The sequence below is a fragment of the Equus asinus genome, chromosome 4, assembly GCF_041296235.1.
Source record: "Equus asinus isolate D_3611 breed Donkey chromosome 4, EquAss-T2T_v2, whole genome shotgun sequence".
NCBI lineage: Eukaryota > Metazoa > Chordata > Mammalia > Perissodactyla > Equidae > Equus > Equus asinus.
Genome location: NC_091793.1, coordinates 102133847 through 102160859, shown reverse-complemented (window position 1 = coordinate 102160859; position 27013 = coordinate 102133847). Strand labels below are relative to the sequence as shown.

Sequence of the window (27013 nt, the reverse complement as noted above, 5' to 3'; positions counted from 1 at the left end):
AATTGCTAAAGCAATCTTGAGCAAGAAAAACAAAGCCGGCGGAATCACAATCCCTGATTTCAAAACATACTACAAAGCTACAGTGATCAAAACAGCATGGTACTGGTACAAAAACAGGTGCACAGATCAATGGAACAGAATTGAAAGCCCAGAGATAAAACCACACATCTATGGACAGCTAATCTTCGACAAAGGAGCAGAGGGCCTACAATGGAGAAAAGAAAGTCTCTTCAACAAATGGTGCTGGGAAAACTGGACAGCCACATGCAAAAGATTGAAAATCGACCATTCTTTTTCACCACACACCAAAATAAACTCAAAATGGATCAAAGACCTAAAGATTAGGCCTGAGACAATAAGTCTTTTGGAAGAGAATATAGGTAGTACACTCTTTGACATCAGTTTCAAAAGAATCTTTTCGGACACTGTAACTCCTCAGTTGAGGGAAACAATAGAAAGAATAAACAAATGGGACTTCATCAGACTAAAGAGCTTCTTCAAGGCAAGGGAAAACAGAATTGAAACAAAAAAACAGCTCACTAATTGGGAAAAAATATTTACAAGCCACTTATCCGACAAAGGGTTAATCTCCATAATATACAAAGAACTCACACTGCTTAACAACAAAAAAACAAACAACCCGATCAAAAAATGGGCAGAGGACATGAACAGACATTTCTCAAAAGAAGATATGAATATGGCCAATAGACACATGAAAAGATGTTCATCATCGCTAATCATCAGGGAAATGCAAATCAAAACTACACTAAGATATCACCTTACCCCCGTTAGATTGGCAAAAACATCCAAAACCAAGAACGACAAATGTTGGAGAGGTTGTGGAGAAAGAGGAACCCTCATACACTGTTGGTGGGAATGCAAACTGGTACAGCCACTATGGAAAACAGTATGGAGATTTCTCAAAAAGTTAAAAATAGAAATACCCTATGACCCAGCCATCCCATTACTGGGTATCTATCCTAAGAACCTGATATCAGATATCTCAAGAGTCCCATGCACCCCTATGTTCATCGCAGCATTATTTACAATAGCCAAGACGTGGAACCAGCCTACATGCCCAGAAACTGATGATTGGATAAAGAAGATGTGGTATATATACACAATGGAATACTACTCAGCCATAAAAAAAGACGAAATTGGCCCATTCACAACAATGTGGATGGACCTCGAGGGCATTATGTTAAGCGAAATAAGTCAGTCAGAGAAAGACGAACTCTATATGACTCCACTCATAGGTGGAAATTAGTATATTGAGAAGGAGATCTGATCGGTGGTTACCAGGGAAAAGGGGGGGTGGGGGGAGGGCACGGAGGGGGTAGTGGTGTACCCACAACATGACTAACAAAAATGTACAACTGAAATTTCACAAGCCTGTAATCCATCATAACATTAATAAAAAAAAAAAAAAAAAAAAAAAAAAAAAGAACTTCAAGAAAACTGAAAATGCAACCAGAAAGTCAAAATCCACAATAGAAGTAGTAAAATGAAGAATTGATACTGCCAACCATCAAATGAATAATATGAGAGACTAAACTACAAAGGAAAAGGACAAACAGCTGATCTCATAAATTCTACATGCAGATAATTAATATTCACAAAGAAGAGAACAAAGTAAATGGAACAGAATCAGGTAAAATAGGAAAATGTTCTCCAAGTAGAAAAATATCATTGTGTGCACATTGGAGAGGCTTTTTAATACACTCACCATTAGGCCTATCTTAGCAAGTTTTCTTAATTAAAGTGACACAGAAAAATGTCTATAAACATTCAGGCTTAAAAGACATGACCTTAAAAACTGAAAAGAATATAGACTGCAGACTTCTCTGCAACACTTATCAAACACAGATATTGAGTAAAGTAATATTTATAAAGTATTAAATGTAAAATTGTTACTCCAAACTTTATATGCCATTAACTTACTTTATGTCTGAATACAACTGAATCACTAAAGGGAGAAGCTGAGTGGAAGGGAGACCGGGGACTGTTTAAAATGGGAGAGACTCCATCGTATTGAAAAGACGATGAGAATAATCCAGTTGAGAGGAAAGGCCAACTAGATTATAAATTGTGTAAATTTCCAGGTGGGAGGGAACAGGAAATAAACATAACTGAAAAGAAAATTCCCATATTATATCAAGAGATAGGAAGATAATTGCAGATGTAGGCACATAGGTGTGTATGTTTAATAGGTGGGAAGTTGAATGAGTTGTTTCTGATGACGTATTTTCCCTCTGAAGTAGAAAGTATCTGCTAAGTGATGGTGAGAAAGGGGATGTTGGAGAATGATGAAGAAGGTTGAGAAATAATTATTTTAAAATTCAAAGAAATGCAACAGAATTGGGAGGAGGTGTTAAATGTCCACTTGAGTCATGAATTTAAATAGTTACAATCTGCTCTGTTGAATGACTATGTCCAGTACAGCATGCCCATTGGGGAGGCAAGGAGAAAGCATGGACATGGAGGAACCCCAACATAACTGTGGGTTTTTTAAGTGGAGGTGAAGGTATGAATAAAACTAAAACAGGGAACCTAAGGTAATTAGAACATTAACAAAAGTATTACTAAAATTATAGGCTATAAAATCAGAGTAAGATAAGGAAAGAAAGAAAAAGATGATAACATGGACAGAAAAAAAAAAGAGAGAGATTAAGTAGTTGCACAAGCAAGCGAGAAAGAGAGAGGCTGTGGCCAGAGACCAAGGAGAATGCATTAGTGACTTCAGAGGTGGAGTGATCAAGGACGAGTAAGTGAGCTAGGTGCAGTGAGGGAGAGGGTCATAGGAGACGGGAAGGCCAAGGAACTAAAAGCCAGCTTCTTGGTCATGTCAGGTACATAGGCTCTCACGGCACTCGGGAATTGTTAACAACTACCGAAACGCTATACTTTGACATTCTGTATATATTTTCAAAGGAAGAACATTGAAAATAGTAGAGTGTTCATGTTGGAAGAGTTAAATTTGGGCAGCATCGGCAATAGTGTAACTGGGAACTTAATAAAGGCATTTCCCCCTGGATTTTCAAACTACTTAGAGAAATGACTTTGTATAAATTATCAAGAGTTTATACAATTAAATTTTACTACTTGAGTGTATTTCCTAAATCACAATTTAAGCCAATTTTCACCTTCACAAAGCAGGACACAAAAGAAAATAAAGTTGAAGCTTTCTCTTTCCCACTTCTCCCCAATCTGCCCAACCCAACATGTTTTACAAAAGTATTAACAATTTTATTAATATGAGGTATTACTGCTAATTATGGATTGTAAAAACAAGTATGATATTATTATAGTCATAAATTTAATAAAAACAAGGAGAAAGATTCTTACCAAAGGAAGGAGACTCCCTTCCATCCTCTAACCCCGAATCTCTCTCTCTGTCTCTCTTTCTGTGTTTATGACCACGATGCCTGTGACGTCGATGGCTTTTTCTTCCTCCCAGGGGCACATGAACTCCAATAAATAGTGTCCGATGACCTTCATCAAAAGTAAACGCACAAATTAAACTCTAAATTATTCCCAGAACACGGAAGATGATGATTTACATATTAATGGAAACTCAGTTCAATTCAATCCAGCAAACAGTTTTTGAATGTTTATGTTATGTAAAGCTTGGGGCTTGGCACTGTATTTTGGCACTATATCACAAACATTTACAATATCAGTTATTTGGTTATACATTTTATAACCACCATCAATTTATTAACTATCTTAATAATCTCTCCGTGTCTATTCCTCATAGTTTATAATTATACTCTTCTCATTAAAAAAAAATTTGTTCTACTTTCTCCCTACCCTCAACTAATTGCATTAGTTCCCTTCCCAGTTCCCTTTCCTTCACAGTTAAGTGTGTGAAACAATCACTTCTCTAATAAAATCTTCACCAAAGTCCCTAGTTATTCTGAATCCCATGGAGTTTTTTCAGTTCTACTGTTTCTTTCTGTGGCACTTGATACCATTGACCACTCTCTTCTCTATGACTTTACTTTCTCTTGGTCCTTCTCCTCATCCTTTGTTTTATTTATATGTTTCCTTCACAGGTTCTTCTGCTATGTACCCATCCAAGGTTGGAGATCCCCAGGGCTCTGTCTTTGACCTCATGTTTTCAAGTAACACATATATATTGCAGGCTCTGAGACCTACATCTTGATGCCAGATCCAGCTCTTGGACTGCAGACCTCTGTATCCATCCACCTATTAGACATACTACTTGGACATCCCTCCCACAGGCATGTCAAACTCAACATGTCCATGAAGCTCATCCTTTTTTTTTTGGCCTCAAGTATCAACTATCTATAACCTATCTCAGTAAATGCACTATCTATCCAGGTCATCTCAAAGCCCATCTAATTTATCACCAGGCCATCCTTTACATCTCTTAAATCCATTCCCTCTGCAGTATCCCTGGTGCTACTGTCAGTTGGATCCTCATCGTCTCTCACCAGGACTATTAGAAATTTTCCTTACTGCTTTTTTCTAACTCCAATCTTTTCTTATCTCTTATCTATCCTGAATTTTGATGGCTTTTTTTAAATCAAAAAATGCAAATCTGACTATATTACTCCCCTGCTTTAAACTTCTTGATTGCTCTGTCGTCTGTAAGATAGAGTTTTTAGTACTCTATTAGGCCAAACAATATCTGACCGCGGCATATTTCTCCAGCCAGGCTTCTAAATATACTCTGCCTCACATACTACAAGCCAGTGTGTGCTCCTTCATCCCTGGTTAGCCAGATAGTCTCAAGTCTCTCTGCTTTTACTTAATGCTGTTCTTATTCTTCCAACTGCATGAAATGCCTTTGTCTCTCTGGACAATCTGATGATATCTACTTATCTTCCAAGTCTCAGCTCAAGGATTACACCATCTATAAAATTTGTCTATACCTTCTTACTCTAAATATAGTTGAGCACTTCTTCCTTTTGGACCCTTTAGTACTCAATCATATACATAAAAGCACAAGAACTCTTGATTGTAATTATTTACTTATAAGTAGCTTTCTTCTTATGAATCTTCTCTAGGAAAGGCCTATGTGTTAGTCATTTTTTATCTTTAGCGCCTGGCATATAGCAGATGCCTAACAAACGTTTACTGAAATTATGAATATCTTATTGATTGGCATTGTGCTCAGTACCAGGGATACAAATATAAGTAAAATGCTATTTTATTCTTATAAATTAGTAGGTTTCAGTCCTCCCCAACTTATGTAAAAAGTGGTATTCACAAGTGTGATATGTTGTGCTGGGTATCTCCTGGATGAACGTATCAGAATCAGTGAGATGAATATGTGAACCCCCCTAAAACAGACATGCATTGACTTATGCATCAACATAATCGCAAATTTCCAACATCATTATTTCAACAGAACTTGAACAAACAATCTAAAATGTACGAGGAAAAACCTGAAAGAAAAATAACCAATAAATTTTTGAGAAAGCTCAAGGAGGGAGAATTCAAATTGCAATCTTCTACTCTAATATGTTGAAGGCTAGCAATCAGAGAATATGCAGAGCAAGAAAGATAACTGAGATGGAGCCTTGCATAAAACTAGCATTTAAGAGTCAGAAAAAGAGAAACCAAAGGCTTAACAACAATAAAAAAATGAAGTCACAGACTTCCAATTAAACATGAGAGATTAAACAACTGCTTCTTATCTCTACTCTCTCTGGAGACTGTCTTCTTAATGCCAAGTTAGGAAACAATTTCTTAAACAGCAATAACCATAAAGTAAATGATTAATAAATTTTATTACATTGAAATCAGGAACTTCTCTTCATTATGAAAGAGTAGGGGGGGGGCGCCACAAAGCATGAAAATATATTTGCAACACATACAACAAACAAAGGACCAATAAAGTAAATATAAAAAGAAATCCTACAAGTCCTAAGAAAAAAGATGAAAACCGAATAGGAAAATAGGCAAACTTGAACAGGCACTTAGTAAAAGCAAAAATCCAAATGGCTAATAAGTGTAGGAAACATTTGTCCTCGATTCCATTAGTCTCAGGGAAATGGAAATTCAAACCATGAGATATCTCTATATTCCCACCACCTCAGCAACAATTGAAATGGTTGACAATTCTGTGTCTTTGTGTGACGCTGACCAGTTTCTCATGCAGTACTAGTAGGAGTATACTACTAGGGGAGCTACTTTGAAACAGTGGGGCCTTTTCTAGCAAAATTGAAAATATACATACTTTATGACCCAGCAGTTTCCCTAGACCCTAAAGAAATACATGCAGATGTATATATGCATGAAACGTATATAAGAATGTCTACAGCAGCACTGCTTATAAAGACAAAACATTGGAAACAACCCCAAAATCCATCAACAGAATGTATAAATGAAGTAGGTTGCATTCACACAATGGGACATACACAACAACCGTGAAAAAACTACAGATATGCACAACAACATGGGTGAACCTCACAAACATACTATTAAGCAGGAAAAAAGTATACTTCCCTTTATAAAGCTTTAAAAACAGAAAAACTAAAATGTATTGTTCAGGGATGCATACACAGGAACAGATCAATATGAAAGTCAGATAGTTTTTACCTCTGGAATAAAGGAGAGTAGGAGCTGTGATTGGGGAAAAGCACATGAGGAGCTTCCAGGATGCTAGAAATGCTCTGTTTCTTGATACAAGTTTTTGCTTTAGAAATATTTATTAAACTTTTTATATAAGCTTTCTGCACTTTTCTGAATGTATGCTTCATTTCACAATCAAAATTATTAAAAAAGAAACCAAAGGAGGAGAGTTTCAAAAAGGGGGCAGTTACTAGTTTATATGTGATAAAGGAGTCAAACAAGATTAAGACTAAAAATTAGCCATCACAGTTGGAAGTTAATACTTATCTGTCACCTTCTTGAGAGCATTTTCAGTGTATGGGGCAATGAATAAAAAACGAGCAAGTTTAGACAGTGAATATGTTCTAGAGTTGCAAATAAAGGCTTTACAGAGAAGTGGTACTTGAACTAAACCTTAAAGATTGCAAAGCTTTCTAACAATTACTGATTAAGATAAGCTTTCCCAGATGGACAAAGGGGCATGATGGACCTGGCTGGCAAGTCCAGAGGACCTGGCTGGGTATAATGAATATTGCCTTTGTTTGTAGAATGTGGATCTGATGGGCAATTGCCAGAAGTAACATCCTAAGAAGCTGCCAAATCAAGGCTAAAATAAACAATCTGAAACTATATCCAAACATCATCAGATGAGAAAAGATGCCAAGACACACAGTTGAACTGATGTCTTGAGGACGTTAAATACAAGAAAGACCAAGCTGAAGGAAGTTCCTGAGGCAGAATCTTCCAGGGATGGTTAAAAAGTCAAGACTCATTTGGGTAAATAACTATGAGTTTAATTACGGGATCATATGGTAAGCTTATGTTTACCTTTGTAAGAAACTGCCAGACTGTCTCCCAAAGTGGCTGTACCATTTTGCATTTCAACCAGCAATGAATGAGAGTTCCTGTTGCTCTATATCCTTGTCAACATTTGCTATTGTCAGTGTTTTGGATTTTAGCCACTGTAATGGGTATGTAGTGGTATCTCATTGTTTTAATTTACAATTTCCTGATTATATTTGATGTGCAGCATCTTTTCATATGCTTATTTATCATCTGTCTATCTTCTTTGGTGAAGTGTCCATATTTTTTTCTTATTTTGTATTTGGATTGTTTGTTTTCTTATTGTTGAATTTTAGGTCTTCTTTATATATTTTGGATATAAGTCCTTCATCAGATAGGTGTTTTGAAGAATTTTCTCCCACTCTTTAGCTTGTCTTTTCATTCTTGTGACAGTGTCTTTCACAGAGCAGAAGTTTTAATTTTAAAGAAGTCCAATTTATCAATTTTTCTTTCATGGGCTATGTTTTTTGGTATTGTATCTAAAAAGTCATCACCAAACTCAAGGTCACCTAGATTTTCTGCTAGGTTATCTCCTGTGTTTTACATTCAGGTCAATGATCCATTTTGAGTTAATTTTTATGAAAGGTGTAAGGTATGCATCTGGATGTATTATAAATACCTAATTCACTCACTAGGTTTTTGCTCCAATGAGTTGAAAACCAATATTCATACTAAAACCTGCACACAAATGTTTATAGCAACTTTAGTCACAATTGTCAAAAAATGGGAAACAATCAAGATGTCCTTTAACAGATAAATGAACAAACTGTGGTACATCCATGCAATGGAGTAATATTCAACAATAAAAAGAAATGAGATATCAACCATGGAAAGACATGGAGGAAACTTAAATGCATATTGCTAAGTGGAAGAAGCCACTAAAAAAGCTACTACAAGATTCCAACTATACGACATTCTGGAAACGGTAAAACTATAGAGACAGTAAAAACATCAAACGTTGCCAGGGGTTCAGGGGGAGGGGGGAGGGATGAATAGATGGAGCACAGAGCATTTTCCGAGAAATGATACTATCCTGTATGATGCTGTGATGGTGGACATGTAATATTATACATTTGTCAAAACCCATAGAAAGATACACAACAAAGAGTGAACCCTAATGTAAACTGTGAACTTTACTTAATAATAATCTATTAATATTTGTTCACCAATTATAAAAAATGTACTGCAGTGATGCAAAATGTTAATAATAGGGGAAACTGCGTACAGGGAGGAGGGGGCATACGGGAACTCTCTGTGCTTTCTGTGCAATTTCTGCAAACCTAAAACTGTTCTAAAAAATAAAGTCTTTTAATTTTTAAAAAAAAACTTAAGACTCATAGCTACTCATAGCACTAAGTAGCTATGGAGAAATTTCTTTTATGAGGAAGCAGAAGCAAAAGTATAAGCAAATAAGGGAGTATTTGTGCCAGTGAGCAGATTACCTGTGAGTGGGGAGAGGGCTAGCACTGTGTTCCCATATTTTAGGAAAATTTGTGAATGTAAGATACCTTCATGATGGGGGCACTTGAGGGTCTGTGGATATTTTGGGAAATTCAGAGTAACTAGAGTTGGAGATACATTTAGGTTGGGTTTAATGGAACATATTTATGTGATTCACAGGCACTTCCATATGTGAGCAAGTTATTGTTAGCTATCCTGGAGTTGGAATAGCTTCTGGGAATACTCCTAGTACCCACTGTGACAAACTCACCTGACATTGTGGCACAAAGGTTCAGGGCTGAAGTGGTGTCACAGCATGCAGAGGCATCACCATCTGCCTAGCATTGGAAGTATGTAGGAAGTGGAGAAGAAGCAAGGTTTCAATTGTATAGAGCCAGTTCATCTCTGGAAAATTCTTCCAGATCTTACAGGTCATATATGCAAGAAGCTTGATAGAAGTTTGTTTAAATTTTAAAACAACCCTGAAAATGTTCATGAAATTATAAATAAGTTGTAAAGATGAAAGAAATCTTTCTAGATTACCATTAATAAAAATAAATTTTAATTAATCATGATAAAGACTGAGTTAATTTTCCATATTCTCAACAGAAGATATTTTTAAAATCTTTGACATTAGAGGTCAAAAATGTAGGGAAAAACATATTACAGAGCTATGTCAGGCAGTTAATTAAAAATAGTATGCTATTTGTCTAAATGTTATGATTTTGTGCTATTTTTTAGCTTCCAAATAAGTACTTGTTTTGATTTTTTCTCATTCTAAATAAATATTCACCTTTGTACCTAATTTTTATTTAAATTTTGAATTCTTTTTCTTACAGAACCCTCAAAACTGCATAAGCTTCAGGCCCCACAAAACCTAAATGTTACCCGAATACCAGCTATGTGTGGACAGATCCCTATTTTGTCTCTCCAGCTCTAACCTCTTTCCCACATTCCAAACTGAGATATCCAACTGCTTACCTGATAGCTCTACTGCATGTCTAAAAGACGTCTCAAAATCAACATGTTGTAACCTTCCCCAACCCAACCCCCTCCAATAAACTGCTCCCCCACAATCTTATTCATCTCAGTTGATGACAAAACATTTGTCTAGTTGCTCAGATCAAAAACCTTGGAATCATTTTAGACTCCTCTCTTTCTCTTAAGCCCACAACCAATTCATCAGGAAATCTGTTGTGACGACTTTCAAAATATATCCAGAATTTGTCCACTTATTATTTCACCTCATCCCTCTGATCAGGGCTGGCTACACCACACCCAGGCTGCATTACCGCAATAGCGTCCTAAACACGCCTTCTTGAGTTTACCTTTAGACTCTACAGTCTGCTCTAAACACAGCAGCAGTGTAGTCCTCTTAAAACACAAGTTAGATCATATCATTCCTCAGCTGAACCATCTGATGTTACCCCATTTCACTCAGAGAAGAGGCCAAGGTTTTTCCAATGCTCTACAAGGCCCCCTGTGATCTGCACACCCCATTCCTGTTGGCTCTCTGATCTCCTCTCCTGCTGATCTCCCTTCACTCCACCTCACTCTGGCCACACTGGCCTCCTTGCTATTCTCACTGCCACCCTGGGAACTTTCCACTGTCTTTTTTCACTGCCTGAAATATTCCTCCAGCTTGGATAATTCCTGACCTCCTTCAAGTCTTTGCTCATATTCCACCTTTTCAGGGAACCTACAATAAATACCTATTTAATGTTATATCCTACCTTCTCTGACCTTTCATACCCCTCATTCACCTCTAATTTTATTTTTTCTATAGCACTTACATACCACATAATCTACTTATTATGTTTAGCATTTAATTTTTAGTTTCTCCCAGAAGTTTTTAAATTTAAGAAGAGCGGGGGTCTGTGATTTTCTCATTGATGTATTCCAAGTATTTAGAACAGTGCTTGATAGTTCTTGGTGCTCAATAAACTTTTACTGAGTATATAAATCTTCTGCATAAATAGAGATGATAGTTTTAAGTAAAGTATATAGATAACAGACATAATAATACATTATGCTACTAAAGGCATTAAGAAACTTAAGAATGGGGGCTGGCCCAGTGGTGCAGCGGTTAAGTGCACACATTCTGCTTCGAAAGCCCGGGGTTCACCCGTTTGGATCCAGGGTGTAGACATGGCACTGCTTGCAAGCCATGCTGTGGTGGCGTCCCACATAGAGAGTAGAGAAAGATAGAAATGAATGTTAGCTCAGGGCCAGTCTTCCTCAGCAAAAAGAGGAGGACTGGCAGCAGTTAGCTCAGGGCTAATCTTCCTCAAAAAAAAATAAAAAAAGAAAGAAACTTAAGAATGGAAACAAAGCTATAGCCACAAATTTCATAGCAATAGCACTGAAACTGCCACAATTTGTGACTATGGAACTACAGAGAAAATATTTTTATGTTTCTGTATGGTTAGCAACTTCTAAAGCTAAGAAAATCGAAATCCGTGTTAAAAGACGAGCTTTGGAAGTTGAACTTGACTAAATGGGTAGAAACCTTCAAAGAGATGTAGACACTTATCTCCCAGATTTATGTGTTTACATTCCAAAAGATAATAATGGCTCAGAGATACTTACTGGTTTGTATTCCAAAGGGTTTAAACAAGGGACCTTCCCCTTCTCTTCCCTGAGATTTGCATATATAAAGGAAATAAGATTTCCCTCTCTCTCTCAGGAGGAGAGAAGACCATTGTATAGTAATTCCTATATAAACTCCCAAATCATAGTTTTAGGGCTCCCCTCAAGTGCATATAGCCATCTAGTTCTCAGCATTATCCCGAAGGGGAGGAATGGGGCATGGAGAGCCAATGTGGTTATTGCTGTAAGTGATAATAATAGCCTGCCCCAATCCAGAAACCTCATGTTTGCTTGTAGAACAAAATAAATAAATGTAGATATTAAAAACTTATCAATGGATTTAGGAGATTTTCTACAAAGATTATATGAGATAATATAATAGATATAAAATTTTGAATGTCATTCCTGTTATACAGACTCATACTTGTTAGTTCCCTTTCTCTTTCCTACTGCTCACCTACAGTGGCTTAAAGGAATAAGAAAGCAAAATAAAATTTTCCTGTCCCATTTCATTGTTTTCCTGCTTCTCTCTATATTGCTATCTTTTCTAGTCCCAACTATAATAAGCCTGGCATAAGGAACTAGAGAAGCACCTCAGATCCTGTGGAAAACAACAAATAACATTTCCAGGTTAATATTACCATAAATTTTTCCTACAATATTATTTCCAAAATTTAATTTTCCATCCTGGCAGACATCACTTAAGGAGACAAAGAATTCAGAAACTTAATGATAAATGTCTTTGTTCTGAAATGACTTCACAATTATTAAATCTAATCTGAATTATTTTTTAATATTACAAAGGGGATAATATTATTTTATGATAAATAAAGGCCAAAAATTTAGTTAAAAGACAGAATCTTTTCAAATGGACATTTCTTAAATTAGTCAAAATGGTCAACAAGAATTAACTTTATATCATGTTAAAAAACCCAAAATTGTGCCAGCGCTGGTAGCCTAGTGGTTAAGTTCAGCACACTTCACTTCAGCGGCCTGGGTTCAGTTCCTGGGTGCAGACCTACACCATTCATCCATCAGGGGCCATGCTGTGATGGTGGCTCACATACAAAATAGAGGAAGATTGGCAACAGATGTTAGCTCAGGGTGAATCTTCCTCAGCAAAAGAACAAAAAACAAAAACAACGCCCTCCCCACCAAATTAATAAAAATACAGAACCATTTATATATGAATATATTTTCAAAATATTAGTGAGAATAGAACAGTGCTATTAAAAAAAGACGTTTTTGAGATAAGCACAGAATGTAAGAATTTATTCAGAATTTACCTGTACATCAGTCAAGAGAAAACACAATTTCTCCATTAGGAAAACAAATGGTTCATTAAAGGTAACATTGCTTTCTGATTATAAATCTTGCTAACAAATCCTGGATTTTTGGCACTTAAATTGTGTAGATACTATCTTGTTGAGCAGGTCCAGAATTATTGTAAGCATTTTCATTCTGTAAGAGGTACCAGTACTAAAACAACTCTTGATGTGGCTGTGGTCATACTATACTGATGTTTACAGAATGTAGGGAAGAAAGAGATGCATTTGGGATAGAAAGGAATCCTACTATGATTAATAATAATACTAATAAACTACTCTCCTTTATTTAGTTGGCAGGGAAGGGGTCAAGGTATCTACTCTTGAAGAGAATTGTGTGTTTTTTCTGTGAAACGAATATAACACAGCTGGTGCATAATTACTGAGATGCTACAGCCATTTAGATGTGTCAATCATGGGAAAAGGTCAAGTACATTAAGCTGAATAAGCATGTGATCTTTAATTCCATGGAGACTCTAACAGAGTCAGAAAACACAAGTTATCATTTATCATAATATATCAAAGAACTCTAGGTCCAACAGAAATTCTCTGCTGAGGGAGAGCAATACAGAGAAAGAAAAGAGACCAAGAGGGCATGAGTGAGAGTGTGTGTGTAGCAAAGAGATACTATTAGGCTACTGCACTGTTGTTTCTTGTGTTGTTTTGCTGAAAGGAAAAGAAAGTGTCAAACCAGTGCTGGTCACAGTCGCCCGACCCTAGGGCTTTATTTGTAATCATCACGAATCACAGGGCCACATGACTGTGACTATTCCAGACAGAAAATAGAAATCTTGAAAGTGCTAATGCTGCTCATCAAAAAAGCCATAGTCTGAGATTTACTAGGTTAAAAGGTACTGTGGCATATTTTCAAAAATATTGTTTCTTATATGTTTATAACACTGTCTTGAGCAAAACATAGCAACCAAATTACTTTGTATCTTGAGATAGCAGTGTTATTTTTCATCTTGGAACATAAAAAGTCTCAACATGTTTAAGCCTCAACATTTCTTGAATAGATGAATGAATCCTAAAAACATGCATTTTTCTAAAAAAAAAGACTGGAGACGTCCCAATTTTGATTGATTGTCTGTAAGACAGCTTGGTGTTGGGTGTTTACAGTGCTCAAAGGTGTTTACCGTGTTCAGATCAGTCAAGAAACAGGATAATAAGGAATGCTTATAGGAAACGATCCCTGCACTTAAAAAGGTAACCGTCCAACTGTTGAGGACTCAAGTCCAACAAAGAAAACAGTAGCCAATAATACAAATTAGAATACAAATAAAAAGCAACAAACAATACCAATCTATAGTAAAACTAATGTTTTTGCGTGGTACCAGCCATTAAATGCTGTAGAAGTTCACAGGAGAGTGAAATCAAGGATAATCGTAATCAGGGAAAGTGCCGTGGAGAAGGTAGGACTTGACTTGAGTCTTAAACAATAAGTAGATTTTGGATTCGCAGATGAGTGGGAAATCTAGAAAAAGGAGAAAAAATGCACAGAAACAGAAGAGGAATTTTGGGAGATAAGGTGAGGTGCATCTTAGAGCAGGGGAAAAAATAAGGTGAGCTAGAGCATGTATTTTTATAACCACAAAAGCTTGAATTTCACTATTATTTTTAAAAAAACATGTTTTATTGTTTTATTTTGCAAGGAAGAGGGAGAAAATAAATCTACTTATGTTCTGGGATACTTAAAAAATGAATGCAAAAAAGAAGGTATTACTCCCCATCTCCCTAACCCATTTTAATTAAATTATGATTTCTGAACAGCCCTGCCACTTTGCTTCAGGAAGCTAGGTTAGGAAATGAGCAAAAATGTAAAACTATAAAGTTTTCCAGATTTAGTTATGTATTGTATTAATCTGAAAGATGTATGCACATGTGGAAAGTGGCTCATTCTGAGAATTAAGAACAGAACGGCTTGCTTGAAAAAACTGAAGATTTGTTGAGAAGAAAAACAGGTGACTTCCATGATGAAAGTTGAAGGAATTCAACTATGAAACTGATATAAAACAACTGAAACATCTGAAAGCAAAGATAAAAAACACTTGGCATTTCTGTATAAATGTTTACAAATAAGAAACAGATAATACGGTAGATTTTTTATAATGGCCACAATATTTTAGCAGCTTCTCCCACCAGGAGGTGGAATCTATCCCTCCAACCCTTGAATCTGGGCTTGGCCATGTGACTTGTTTTGACCTATAGGACATTAGCAAATGTCACACAAACAAAGGCTTGGAGAGTGCTTGTGCATTGGTTTTTCCCTCTATTGCCTCTGGGAACTCCTATACCACAACGTAATCAGATCTACCACATCTGCCTAATTTTATCACATATAACCACCAGTATACACTCTCTTAGCACCTTATACTTCCTTATAAAACTTTTCAATATTTCAATTAAATAACTAATTGTAAAATAAAATATATAATGCCTATGATAGGCTCTATAAGGCAGTAATGTGGTCTGTCTAATCATGTTTATATTCTCAGTACCTGGTATATTGAAAGCTCAAGAACTATATCTTGCATAAATAAATGAATGACAACAAATCCAGACCCTTTTTCGTGGCATTTTATGCTGTAGTAAACTAGAAAATTTTAAAAACTGGCTGACAGAAGGAGAGAGAAACTTAAGGAAGCTAGGATTTGTATTGGCAAGTAAAAAATAGATAGCACGCCTTGTAAAGAGTCACAGGAACACAGTGTCCAGAGACATATGCTGGCATACTTAACCTGTTTTTATCAGGAAGTAAACAGAACTGTTAATTCCTCAAACACTCATAATAAACATGGATTTATACAAACATATAGAAGCTATGTTTCTTATTTTTCAGCTTTTTTTACAGGAAATGTTAGGTGAAAACAATGACTCGTATTCTGCCATATATAACTTGGCAGCAGTGGTGTGCCAAAGCAAGCTTACACAGTTCACCAGAGCCAGTTGTACACATCTCTTCCTAACTCTGTGTACAGTGGAAACACCTAGACGATGTGAAATCAGCCACAGAGAAAGTATTTAACCATAAAAATTTGCAGATGCTACAAATCAAGACTATGATGATCAGGGAGGAAAGCAGCAGGGTTATCAGAACACCACTGCTTGGTGCCTGGTGGAGACAAAAAGATAGGCGTTCCTAATTTTCATTTCTTTTTTGTTTTAAGTTGCTGACAATTCTCTATACTCAGAAGTCATCTGATCAATTTACCTTAATAAGGCTGACTTCACTTTCTAGAAAGACCCACTTGTGTAGTTCTGTCACCATGTGGAAATTGAGTAAGTACTCACCTCTGAGTGAAGAGAGTGAAATAATTCTTTTGGGTGAGGCAAAAGCATAGAGCTAAAATGATGTTGAAAAGTGAAATTAGGGTCATCCTCTCTCCTGCACCCATTTTCCTCCTCAGATTTACATAGAATCCAAAGAGCCTTTCAGGAAGAAGGGATGCTGAACCCAAATCCCTTTACTTTGAGATTTAAAGTCATTAAACCATTTCTGAAGGAATATAGTGCCCTAAATGAGGACAAGCAGGAATGGATCACAGCCCCCTACTACTAATGCCCATTGAGAGGAAACATCATTGCTGGGCGATATTTCCAGGAGAGTTTGGCCCATTTCCCAAACTCAACAGCAGCCACTAGATTACAGCATGCATGCATGTATGTGTGCATGCATGTGTGTGTCTGGCTGGTTCTAGGCCCATGTCGTGACTGATACTAAAGGCCTTTCTAACAAAATCCCTTAGGTACAAGGAACCTACCTTCAGGGAGGAAAGGGTTCGCATGTGTGCCCTTACAATGAGGAAAATGAAAGACTTGGGTCACTGAGAAGTATAACACTTAAGGCTCTAGGCAGGTTTTGGTATACGTGTATGCGGAGGAGGAGGTTGTGTGGCTAACTTGACAAGACTGTACAGATAACCCAGGAAGGATCCACAGCGTTAGTGGACAGGGCCTTACACCAAATGATGGTGAGCAGTCACATAACTCGAGTGCAACTTGCATCACCTCAACTCCCTGGATGCCACCAGACTTGTACTGGTGGTAGAAGAAACTGAGACAGATAAGCTAGGCTGTCCAGTGTTAAACATTTGTTGAGATTAAACTTGAGGGGCATATCTTGTATGACTGGGAAATCTAGAAAAAGGTGATAAAGTGTCTTTTTTTTCACTGCTGTGTTACTAGTACACGGAATAGCCTCTAGCACTTAAAAATAGGCACTCAATAGGGAGTTGGAGGAATGAATGAATATGAAGTCCCATTCATTCTCACTGTGGGTGGCAACGAGCTAGAGATATTAAGGATTGATTCGACCATTTAGTCTAAATAAACCTAGGGAAGCTTGAGAGGAGAATTGCAGGAGAAATACCATACTTCCAGTATATCCACCCAGGTACTACCTCTGAGTGATTATATTTTGAATATTAACCAAATATGACCTAATTTACACCTCAAGATGATGAAATCAGACATGGCCTTTCCACAAAAGAATTTTATATTTGATGGTATTTTTTGCCACATCTCTACCTAAAATTGCTTTATTCCTCAAGAAAGCTATAGAATAAGTTTCTGTGGTTTTCAAGAGGTATGAATAATTTATGGGACATTTTTTAAATCTTTCATTTATAAAGAATGAGCAGTCCTTTTCAAATTTAAAACTAATGAACTTTTCTTGTCAGTCAGAGAACTGAAAAACGTCAAGGTATTTAAATATTAAGCAGTTAACAAAGAATTTGTATTTTAAAACATACTCTAGAAGTTCATCTAAAGACCGTAGAATTTAGAGATGGAAATTTCTTTAGAGATCACTTGATTGAAACCCCTCATTTTAACATGTGAAATAAACAGGAGTTGAAGTTAACTCAACATTTCTAAAACTTAACATTGCTATGTAGCCATATCTAATAGGGCAATTTTAACAACTTAATACTTCTTTTTTCCTCATATGAAACTCTACTATTTCCATGTAACATAAATGATAGTATATTTCATCTTCTGTATAACAATCTTTCAAACACTGTAAGTCAGCAGTCATCTTCTTTCTAAGTATTCCCTCAGCATTTTCCTCAACTAATATTTGTACGTCTACTGAGATCACATCCTTCTTCTTCAGTGTGTCTACCTTTGCTACATTCAATGTGTGAAGGTCCGCAGGACACGTCTGGAGTATTTGAGAACATCCATACGGACTCCCACAGCACTTATAGATGGAAATAACATTCCAGGAAGTGAATCATCTAGGGAGATTGTGAATAATAAGAAGGAAAAAAAAAAAAAATCAAGTACAGCTATAAAGAGGAACCAATATTTAAAAGATAGATGAGGGGCCGGCCCCGCGGCTGAGTGGTTAAGTTTGCTTGCTTTGGCGGCGCATGGTTTCCCTAGTTCGGATCCTGGGCATGGACATGGCACTGCTCATCAGGCCATGCTAAAGCGGCATCCCATGTAGCACAACCAGAGGCACTCACAACTGGAATATACAAAAACGTAATGCGGGGCTTTGGGGAGAAGAAAAAGAAGAAAAAAAAAGAAGATTGCCAGCAGATGTGAGCTCAGGTGCCAATCTTTAAAATAAATAAATAAACAAATAATAAAAGATAGATGAGAATTTTCAAAGGTTTAAGAAACAGCTGCAACTTCTCATGTTATATTAATGGGGATGTATTTTGGTACAATCATTCTGTTTTTATATTTAAAAACATGTATCAAAATTCTAACTTTATAACCTTTTGATCCAGTGATTCTCTTTCTGAGAATTACATTAGGAAGGTCAAGTGGACAGAGATACATATAAAGTAATGTTCATAGCAGTTTTGTTTAAAAGAGAAAAGTGAGAAATAATCAAAATGTCCATTGATAAGAGATTCGTTAAATAAAGCATGGTACAACCATGCAATGACATGCTAAGCAGCAATTAAAACAAATAATATCTATATTTACATGGAATTATATTAATTTTTCGATGAAAATAGAATAGTTAAAGATGTACCATAATCCCATTTACTATATGTGATTTAATTATAATCATGTGTCTATGACACACAAATAACATTCTGTTCATAATATTAATTCCACTATTATTCTATTCAGAATATTAATAGTATTACTTGTAGGTGCTGGATTTTGGGGGTTGTTGTTTTGTTTGCCTTCTTTATGCTTTTTCTATTGGACTTTTCTATCTGAATTCACATTATTTTAATAATTTTTAAGACAATAAAACTACTTTATTCGGGGGAAAATATGGAAATGTCAGGCAGAATAAGAGGGGCGAGTGGATAAAATAGAAAAAAAAGAAAGAAGACATGATCAAAGAAAGATGAAAGAAGAGCAATCCACAAACTAAGGCATAGTCAAAAGTTTTAAAAGCAACACAGACTTCAAAAGGGCTGAGGACAGAGGGCCACTGTAGTTAGCAGTTAACAGTACTGTTTTAATAGACAGAATGTAGATTAAAAACCTTAAGAGAAAATTAAAGTGAGATAGCATGAGAAAAATAAGCCATTTGCATTAACAGTCAATATCTCAACTTACTAAACTTGACTTTCATTTTCATGATTGATATACTTATTAACTGCACTGGTGTTGCTGACACTAGTTTTGTATTAATCACGATGATGTCAAAAAAATGCTTTTGTGCTATATTATCATTGAATTAAATCATGGCAATTTATCATTACAAGAAAAGATTGAGTTATGCAGAGAAAAAAATAGGTATAATTCTAAATAATTTAGCTGGAAATTTGAAATCCTTTTGCTAATAAGACTGTAACACTTTTATTACAAATGCTCCTAAGGTAATTCAGAAGCAGTTTTGAAAGTAGTCAAAAAGAATGTATTCATAATCTTCCTGCTGCAGAGACGAAAGCTTAATTTACAAGCAGAAAATTAAAATTTTACTTTCTTCTAATCTTGATTTCAATCATTTTGGTTTCCTTTATTATCTTTCTACCTGAAGCTCACTAAAGGGTGGAAATGATAGAGAAAGGAAGGAAAGAGAATCTGAGTTTTTTCATTGTGCTTTTAGCAGTTCTGACCCACTATGGGAGTAGGAATGACTAGATAGACAGCAAAGAGGGAAGCAGAATGGGGGAGTAAACAAGGTCTATGGGAGAAAATATAAAAGAGAACATTCAGAAAAGTAGTCGCAGAATACTGGTGCTCAAAAAGGAGTTAATTCTATTAAGGTTCCAGTGGTACTAATAAGGCTAAAACTATAGTGTGTACTATCCAAAAAGTTAAGAACATCATTTCTTTCGATTATTATCTAACATTTATTCATTATTATCAGTATTTATATCAATTGATATTCTAAATGTAAATATTTATGTTCAAAGTGGCCACTGTAATTTTTTCCCAACGGGATCTAGAACTCAAGAGCCCTATTGACAGCTCCAGTATCTAAACCTCCTTCAAGAATGAAGAGCATAAAACAGAAACTGGCTGACTGCTTGTACCCCATTAGCACTTAATTAAATTTTGATAAATGATGACAACTTCCCGAGAAAAGTCCTAATTGACTGTTAGCCTACCCCTGCTTATATTGTGAGAGGATCCTGTAGAAAGGTGATAACCTGTGGAGGCTATGATCACACGCAGCCCAGGAGCGTTAGAGTAGGGTAGCTCTAGGGGGAAAGATCAGCAGCTGAAATAGAGATCTAAGAATTGAATCAAGTAGTAGACTAAGTTGATCTCCTTCATAATGTCACCTTCATAGTACTACTCTCAGACTATTAAACTGTATAACTAAATAATGAACACACTTAAGTCTAAGATATCTGGAAAACTCAAAACAAAAGTATAACATTAATATAAACCTATGTAGTACATAGCAGCTTTGGTCATTTGTGGTTTGTCTTCATAGTATTAAATATGTTTCAAGAAATTTAAGGATTAAAGGAATAATTTCTTTGCTGTCAAATTCCCTCTTTTAATATTTATAGGATTACATTTAATGTAATGAAAAGGAATTTCTTTTCATCTATTATATCTCTGAAATAGTTATTGATTGAAAATGTGATGTATACATACACACTCAAACACAGTTTTCACAGAGAACACGTCTTAAGTTACATTAAAGAGCAAATACCCTAAATACTCTACTGTTCTGTGGCTTTGATAGGTAGAGAATAGTATTAAATGGAGCCTGACTTATAAGGAATGGCTAAGGGAAATGAATAATATAGGTTCTTGTTCTAAAATTGGCTGCCTAAAAAACTGACATCCTAAGCTAGGGATGCAAAATGTATAAACAGGACCCCTAAATTACGAAACCATAAATTTGTAGGCTTTCTTAGGCACAGATACACATTAGAATATATATTACTATCGTCATGCAAACACATGTCTATAACTACTTACAATTGATTTAACAAACCATGACCAAATTTAGAAAAATACTTTAGATCTTTCAAATTCACTTTGAAATTACAATATAAATTACAATATAAATACAATATAATTACAATATAAATAACTATCAAATTACCACTCACTTCAAATAGACAAAATATCATAAGTAAATTATATATCAAAATAAATTTATATAGCTCACACACAAAAATTAAGGGACACAGTTAAAATAAGGAAATACGGAACATGATGTATAGCTCACCTGAGAGTTAATTTTAGGAATAAAAGTAAATTCCACTACTAAAGACTTTAAAAGAATATTCTCTTATTTGGTTCTTAGGATACCCAAGGAAAAACAGAACAGTTCATTATGAAATGTGCACAGGTGGCAAAGATAGCTCAATAAGGGAATGAAATTTACTATCGGCTATTTTTTTCTGAAATCTTCAGTATTAGTCTATCTGCCTAATTCCCATCCTCAGATATGTCAACTGTTTGGCAAGCAAAATGTACAATTTCAAATGGATCTTGTATAACTAATTAACTCCACTAATTATTACCAATAGGCAAATACCACCTAGAATTGCCTCATTAATTGACACTGAGCCTATATCAACAATACTAAATTGCACAAAAGTTAGTCAACCAATCATAGCAGAAAAAATGATTCCTTATCAAAGAAAAGACATTTGGAATAAGGAAACAATAAGATTATTCATTTTTTGATGCAGTGGAGATGAGAATTTAAAATAAGAGAACATGAAGTTTTAACAAAACTAGTCTCCAGTGGGAAAGAGGCTTTCCTATTTGTGGGAATGAGTCTGTCTAATGGGAATTTGCTAACTAGAAAATTTCTCAAATTTTTGCAAAATCATTTGGAAAACTATTGTGATATGGGTACTAATTATGGAATTGCTTATTGCTTCATAATAGGACAGTGTCAACTTTTTTTAAATAGTCATGATCAAGTGAGTACATATGTCCAAGTCTTCCAGTTACTAATCATCTTGCCCCATTCAGTCACCTTAAAAACAAGGTTCAGCATTATCTTTAATTCTATAATACAGTTGTTAAAAGCCCAGACCCTTGTGGGTTTGAATCCCTGCTCTCCCACTTGCTAGTCATGCGCCCTGGGCAAGTCAATCTTTTGTGCTTTAGTTTCTTTATAAAATGGAGATAATAATAGTACTTACCTCACTGAGTAACTTCAAGGATTAATTCATTCTCCACTATCTGATCTACCTCATGCTATTATTTAAACTTCATCTCCAGTCACTCTTTACCACCCGTGCTTTAGCCACACCATATTTGTCATTCCAGAATATATCAGATCCTGCCTTCTCGGCCTTCAGAACTGCCACTCACCCTTCAAAGCCCATATCTGGCTCTATGAAGCAAACCTTGGTTTCTGCCAGAAGAATTCACTTTTTCCTTCTAATGCCAATTTTTGGAGATAAAAGATTACAAAGAAAAGATCTAGGCCTAATTTTTTGCTTTTTCTTGTCTTTATTTTTTTCAAATTATTTTTTACTTTGGTTACAAAATATTGTATCATAATTATAGGATCAGCACTCATTATCTATGGTTTCTTACTGAAAAACATTTTTGACTTAGGTGTGGGAGGGTACTATCATTGATAGAATTATGTCATATGATAGCTTTATGCTAGGTGCTTTATTTACATTATTTTTGGACTTTGGGTCCATAATATATTAAGTCACCCCTAAAGGAAATAAACTAGTAAACCAATTTTTTTTCTAAAATGGAATGAGCAAAAGAATATCAAGATTGAGGTATAATTTTCTCTATTTAATTCTTGACTTAAAAGCATTTTACTATCTGCTAAAAGCAATAAAAGACAAAAGAAATGTCTTTTTTATTTAATTTGTAGGCCAAGATTTAAACATTAGTTTAACTTTTCCATTAAAGTTTTAAATTTATGAATTCCTGAAAATCAGATTAAAATGTAACTAGATTTATTTATCTGAATACAGTGCAACGTAATTAGAAACTCCTGTATTTACATGTTAAATATTTGAAAGGTAATTAAATATTTGATGACTATTAATTATGAACCTAATCACACTATAAAAATTTAACTTCTTACATGATTAGTGACATATTATTGAATTATATATGTGAGATTTAATGCAACACATTTTTTAGTACCTATCTAGTTTAAGAAAAAGTGTTGGATATCATGGGAGAATGCAAATAGGTGTCCGATGAAGCTTTGTACCTCAACAAGCTTATAATCAAATAAAAAAGATAAGAAAATACATATGTAACAAAAATATAAGAAAAGATGTAAACTCAGAAAGAAAGGTGTTGAGGAAGAAGATAATTTTTCTGCCAGGAGGGATCAGTTTATGCTAATGAATGGGCAGAAGGGGCATTCTATTTCTGTGTGGAGGGAAAACACCAGCAAGTGGAAGAGATGAGATGGCAGCAATCTGGAATGCGGCAATCTAAAAGGTTTTAAACAGAAAGTCTTTAATAATATTCCTGAGGTTTTATTGCTTCTTCTATGTTCTCAGACTGTAGAAAACTAGCAGGTATTACGTTAGAAATACTTGCTAAAAACATGGAAAATAACAATCCCTCTCTCCCTAAATCAGTGACTGGGGAGAAATTTAACCGGCAGGGAGGAATGTCAGCTATCACACGTGTAAGGTTAGGCAACAAAGGGGTATGAAGGGTAAAAGTGCAAGCATTCTATACCACACTGCAAAAATTAACTCAGAAAGGATCAAAGACCTAAACATAAGAATCAAAACTATAAATTAGAAAGAAACACAGGGAACACTTTAACACATTGGATTTGGCAAGGATTTCCTGGATATGACACCAAAAGCACAGGCAACACAAGTAAAACTAAACAAATTGTACTATATCAAAATTAACATTTTCTGTGTATCAAAAGACACAATCAACAGAGTGAAAAGGCAAGCTATGAGTGTGGAGAAAATATATGCAAATCATACACCTGATAAGGGGTCAATATCCAGAATATATAAAGAACTCCTACAACTCAATAACAACAACAACACAACCAATTAAACAACAGGCAGAGGACTTGCATAGACATTTCTCCAAAGATGATACCCAAATGGCCAAAAAGCATATGAGAGTTAACATTGCTAATTATTAGGAAAACACAAATCAAAACCACAATGAGATATCACTTCACATCCATTAGGATGGCTACTATTAAAAAAAAAATCACAAGTGTTGGTGAGGATGTGGAGAAATTGAGATGCTTGTGCACTGTTGGTGAGAATGTAAAATTGCGCATCGTCTCTGGAAAACAGTATGGCAGTTCCTCTAAAAATTAAAAGTAGGATTTCCTTATGATCCAGCAATTCCACCTATGGGAAATATTCAAGAGAATTGAAAGCAGGATTTCGAAGAGATATTTGCATACCCATGTTCATAATGATACTATTTGCAATAACCAAGAGATGGAAGCACTATGTCTATCGACAGATGAATGGATGAACAAAATGTAGTATATACATACAATGGAAGTCAGCCTTAAAAAGGAAATTCTAACACATGCTACAAAATGGATGAAACTTGAGGACATTATGCTAAGTGAAATAAGCCAGTCTGAAGAAGAAAAATACTGCAAGCTTCCACTTATGTGAGGTATCTAGCATAGCCAAATTCATAGAAACAGAAGGTAGAAGGGTGGTTGCTAGGGCCTAGGGGGAGGAGGAAATGGACAGTTGTTGTTTAATGTGTACAGAGTTTCATTTTTCAAAGATGAAAAAGTTCTGGAGGTTGGTTACACAACAATGAGAACATACTTAACACTACTGAACTGTATGCTCAGAAATGGTTAATATGGCAGATTTTATGTTATGCATTTTGTATCACAAAAAAAAGTGTTTAAACAAAATTTTAGCAAAAAACAATTCAGTTGTTTGAGAGTATTTCCTTGACTGGAAATTGATCAGTTCAGTCAAAATAGCTAAAATAATAGCATATCATATTTAGCCATTGAATTTTCTTCTCTTTATTATCATCTAATTATTAATAGGACCTCCTATTTTTAGTGACTTGTCATTAATTTACTCTTACACCTGCAGAAGATACAATGGTCATATCTGAAAAAATTCATTAAATTTTAAAGTACAGGCATCCATTCTGAGAAAAACTGAACAAGGGTGAACAATGAAGAGAGAATCAAGGTGAATAAGAATAACTCAAGGGGCACTTGGTTATTTTATTGGGCCCATGTGGAAACTGATCCCACCCTAGAGTTTAGACTCAGTACAGCATTGCACACTCTTTCATGTTCTTTTTATCAGATTTATCGGGAAACAGACTCTGAAATGCATCTGTCTTATCATGACCTCCAACATACTTGCCACTTCTTCTTTTTTTTTTTTTTTTGAGGAAGATTACCCCTGAGCTAACATCCACTGCCAATCCTCTTTTTTTTGCTAAGGAAGACTGGCCCTGAGCTAACATCCATGCCCATCTTCGTCTACTTTATATGTGGGACGCCCGCCACAGCATGGCTTGATAAGCGGTGTGTAGGTCCACACCCAGGATCAGAACCAGCAAACCCTGGGCCGCGGAAGAGCCTGCGAATTTAACCACTGCACCAGCAGGCCAAACCTAATACTTGCCACTCCTTGTTCATTTATTCACAGTAGTGAAACAATGTGATGTTCTGCAGAACATCCATCCAGTCCAAATCCCTTCGGACTCTACCCTGGGACAGAGGGTAGGAGAGTTAAACAGCACTGGAGCAAGACCATAAACGTACCTTGCTGTACTCCCCAAAGGAATGTTGACTTCTGGTACTCCTTCTTGAAAGTAACAGAAAAAAATGCATTTGCCAGATCAAGAGCTGCATAACACATACCTGAGGCCGTGTCAACCTGCTCTAAAAAACTCCACATCTGATACAGCAGCTGCAATCTACCCTACCATTTGGCTGAGTTTGCCGTAGACCATTACCATCCTTTAGAATTTGACAAGTGGCCAGATTGGTGCATACTTCAGGTCTTTAAAGGGCACTAATCTCTGCCATTTCCTGTCAGATGCAATACTGATTTCATTCACCATTATGGCCAGGGCAAGTAGTTTCAGAGCCTTCTCACCCACTACAATGGTTCTTAACTGCAGAGCTTAAGAAATCAACGTGAAGGTCTGGCCAGTTACCAAGTATGTCTATTGGTACTGCTCAGGGACCAGGAAAATGATCAATGAGTGGGTGAGATTCCCCAGGAAACACACTCTGAGATTTGTTGGAGAAAGCTGTCAGAATAACACCTTTGAGGAAATACAGGCAGCAGCATTTGGCAGAGGAAGAAGTTGAATTACGGTACAGTTGCAATAAAGGCCTCAGGTGACTCCACAGGAGGTTTTGAAGCTGAGACAGCCCTTCAGGTTTGTACCAAACTGAAGCAAGAGGACTGAGCCTTTATATTCCTTCACTGATCGTTCATTGAATTCAATATGCCACAGGGGAGGTAACTCCCATAGGCAAGAGGCAGCTCCCTCCAGCTAAAGGTAATTTCTAGGGAAGAACTCAGGGGTGAGACAACAGAGGCAACACCCATGGCGACTGGAGAAATGGAGAAATAAGTGCCTCAGTCCTTAAGAGGGGCTATTGGTGGTTCATTGGAACACCCACTACTAGGGTTGCCAGATTTAGCAAATAAAAAATGATAAATAAAATATTGCATGGCATACCTATACTAAAAAGTTATTCATCATTTATCTAAAATTCAAATATAACTGAGCATTGTGTATTTTATCTGGCCACTCTATCCACTACACATATATTAAAGGGCAAGTAGAATAAAGAATTTCAAAGGTATTAATGCATTTCTCCTTTTATAATCTTATACTTAAGATAGTACTAATCC

At 35.8% G+C, this 27013-nt stretch overlaps 1 protein-coding gene across 16 annotated transcripts in view; it reads right to left on the bottom strand.

The window, feature by feature from the left end:
• Nucleotides 1-27013, bottom strand: part of SLC4A10 (solute carrier family 4 member 10) — a 284389-nt gene that overhangs the window by 149839 nt on the left and 107537 nt on the right. For all 16 annotated transcript variants that reach the window (XM_044768822.2, XM_044768819.2, XM_070507978.1 and 13 more), the window contains exon 3: nt 3346-3492. In XM_044768822.2, coding sequence (XP_044624757.1) covers nt 3346-3492 — 147 coding nt within the window. The remainder of the gene's footprint in view (nt 1-3345; nt 3493-27013) is intronic.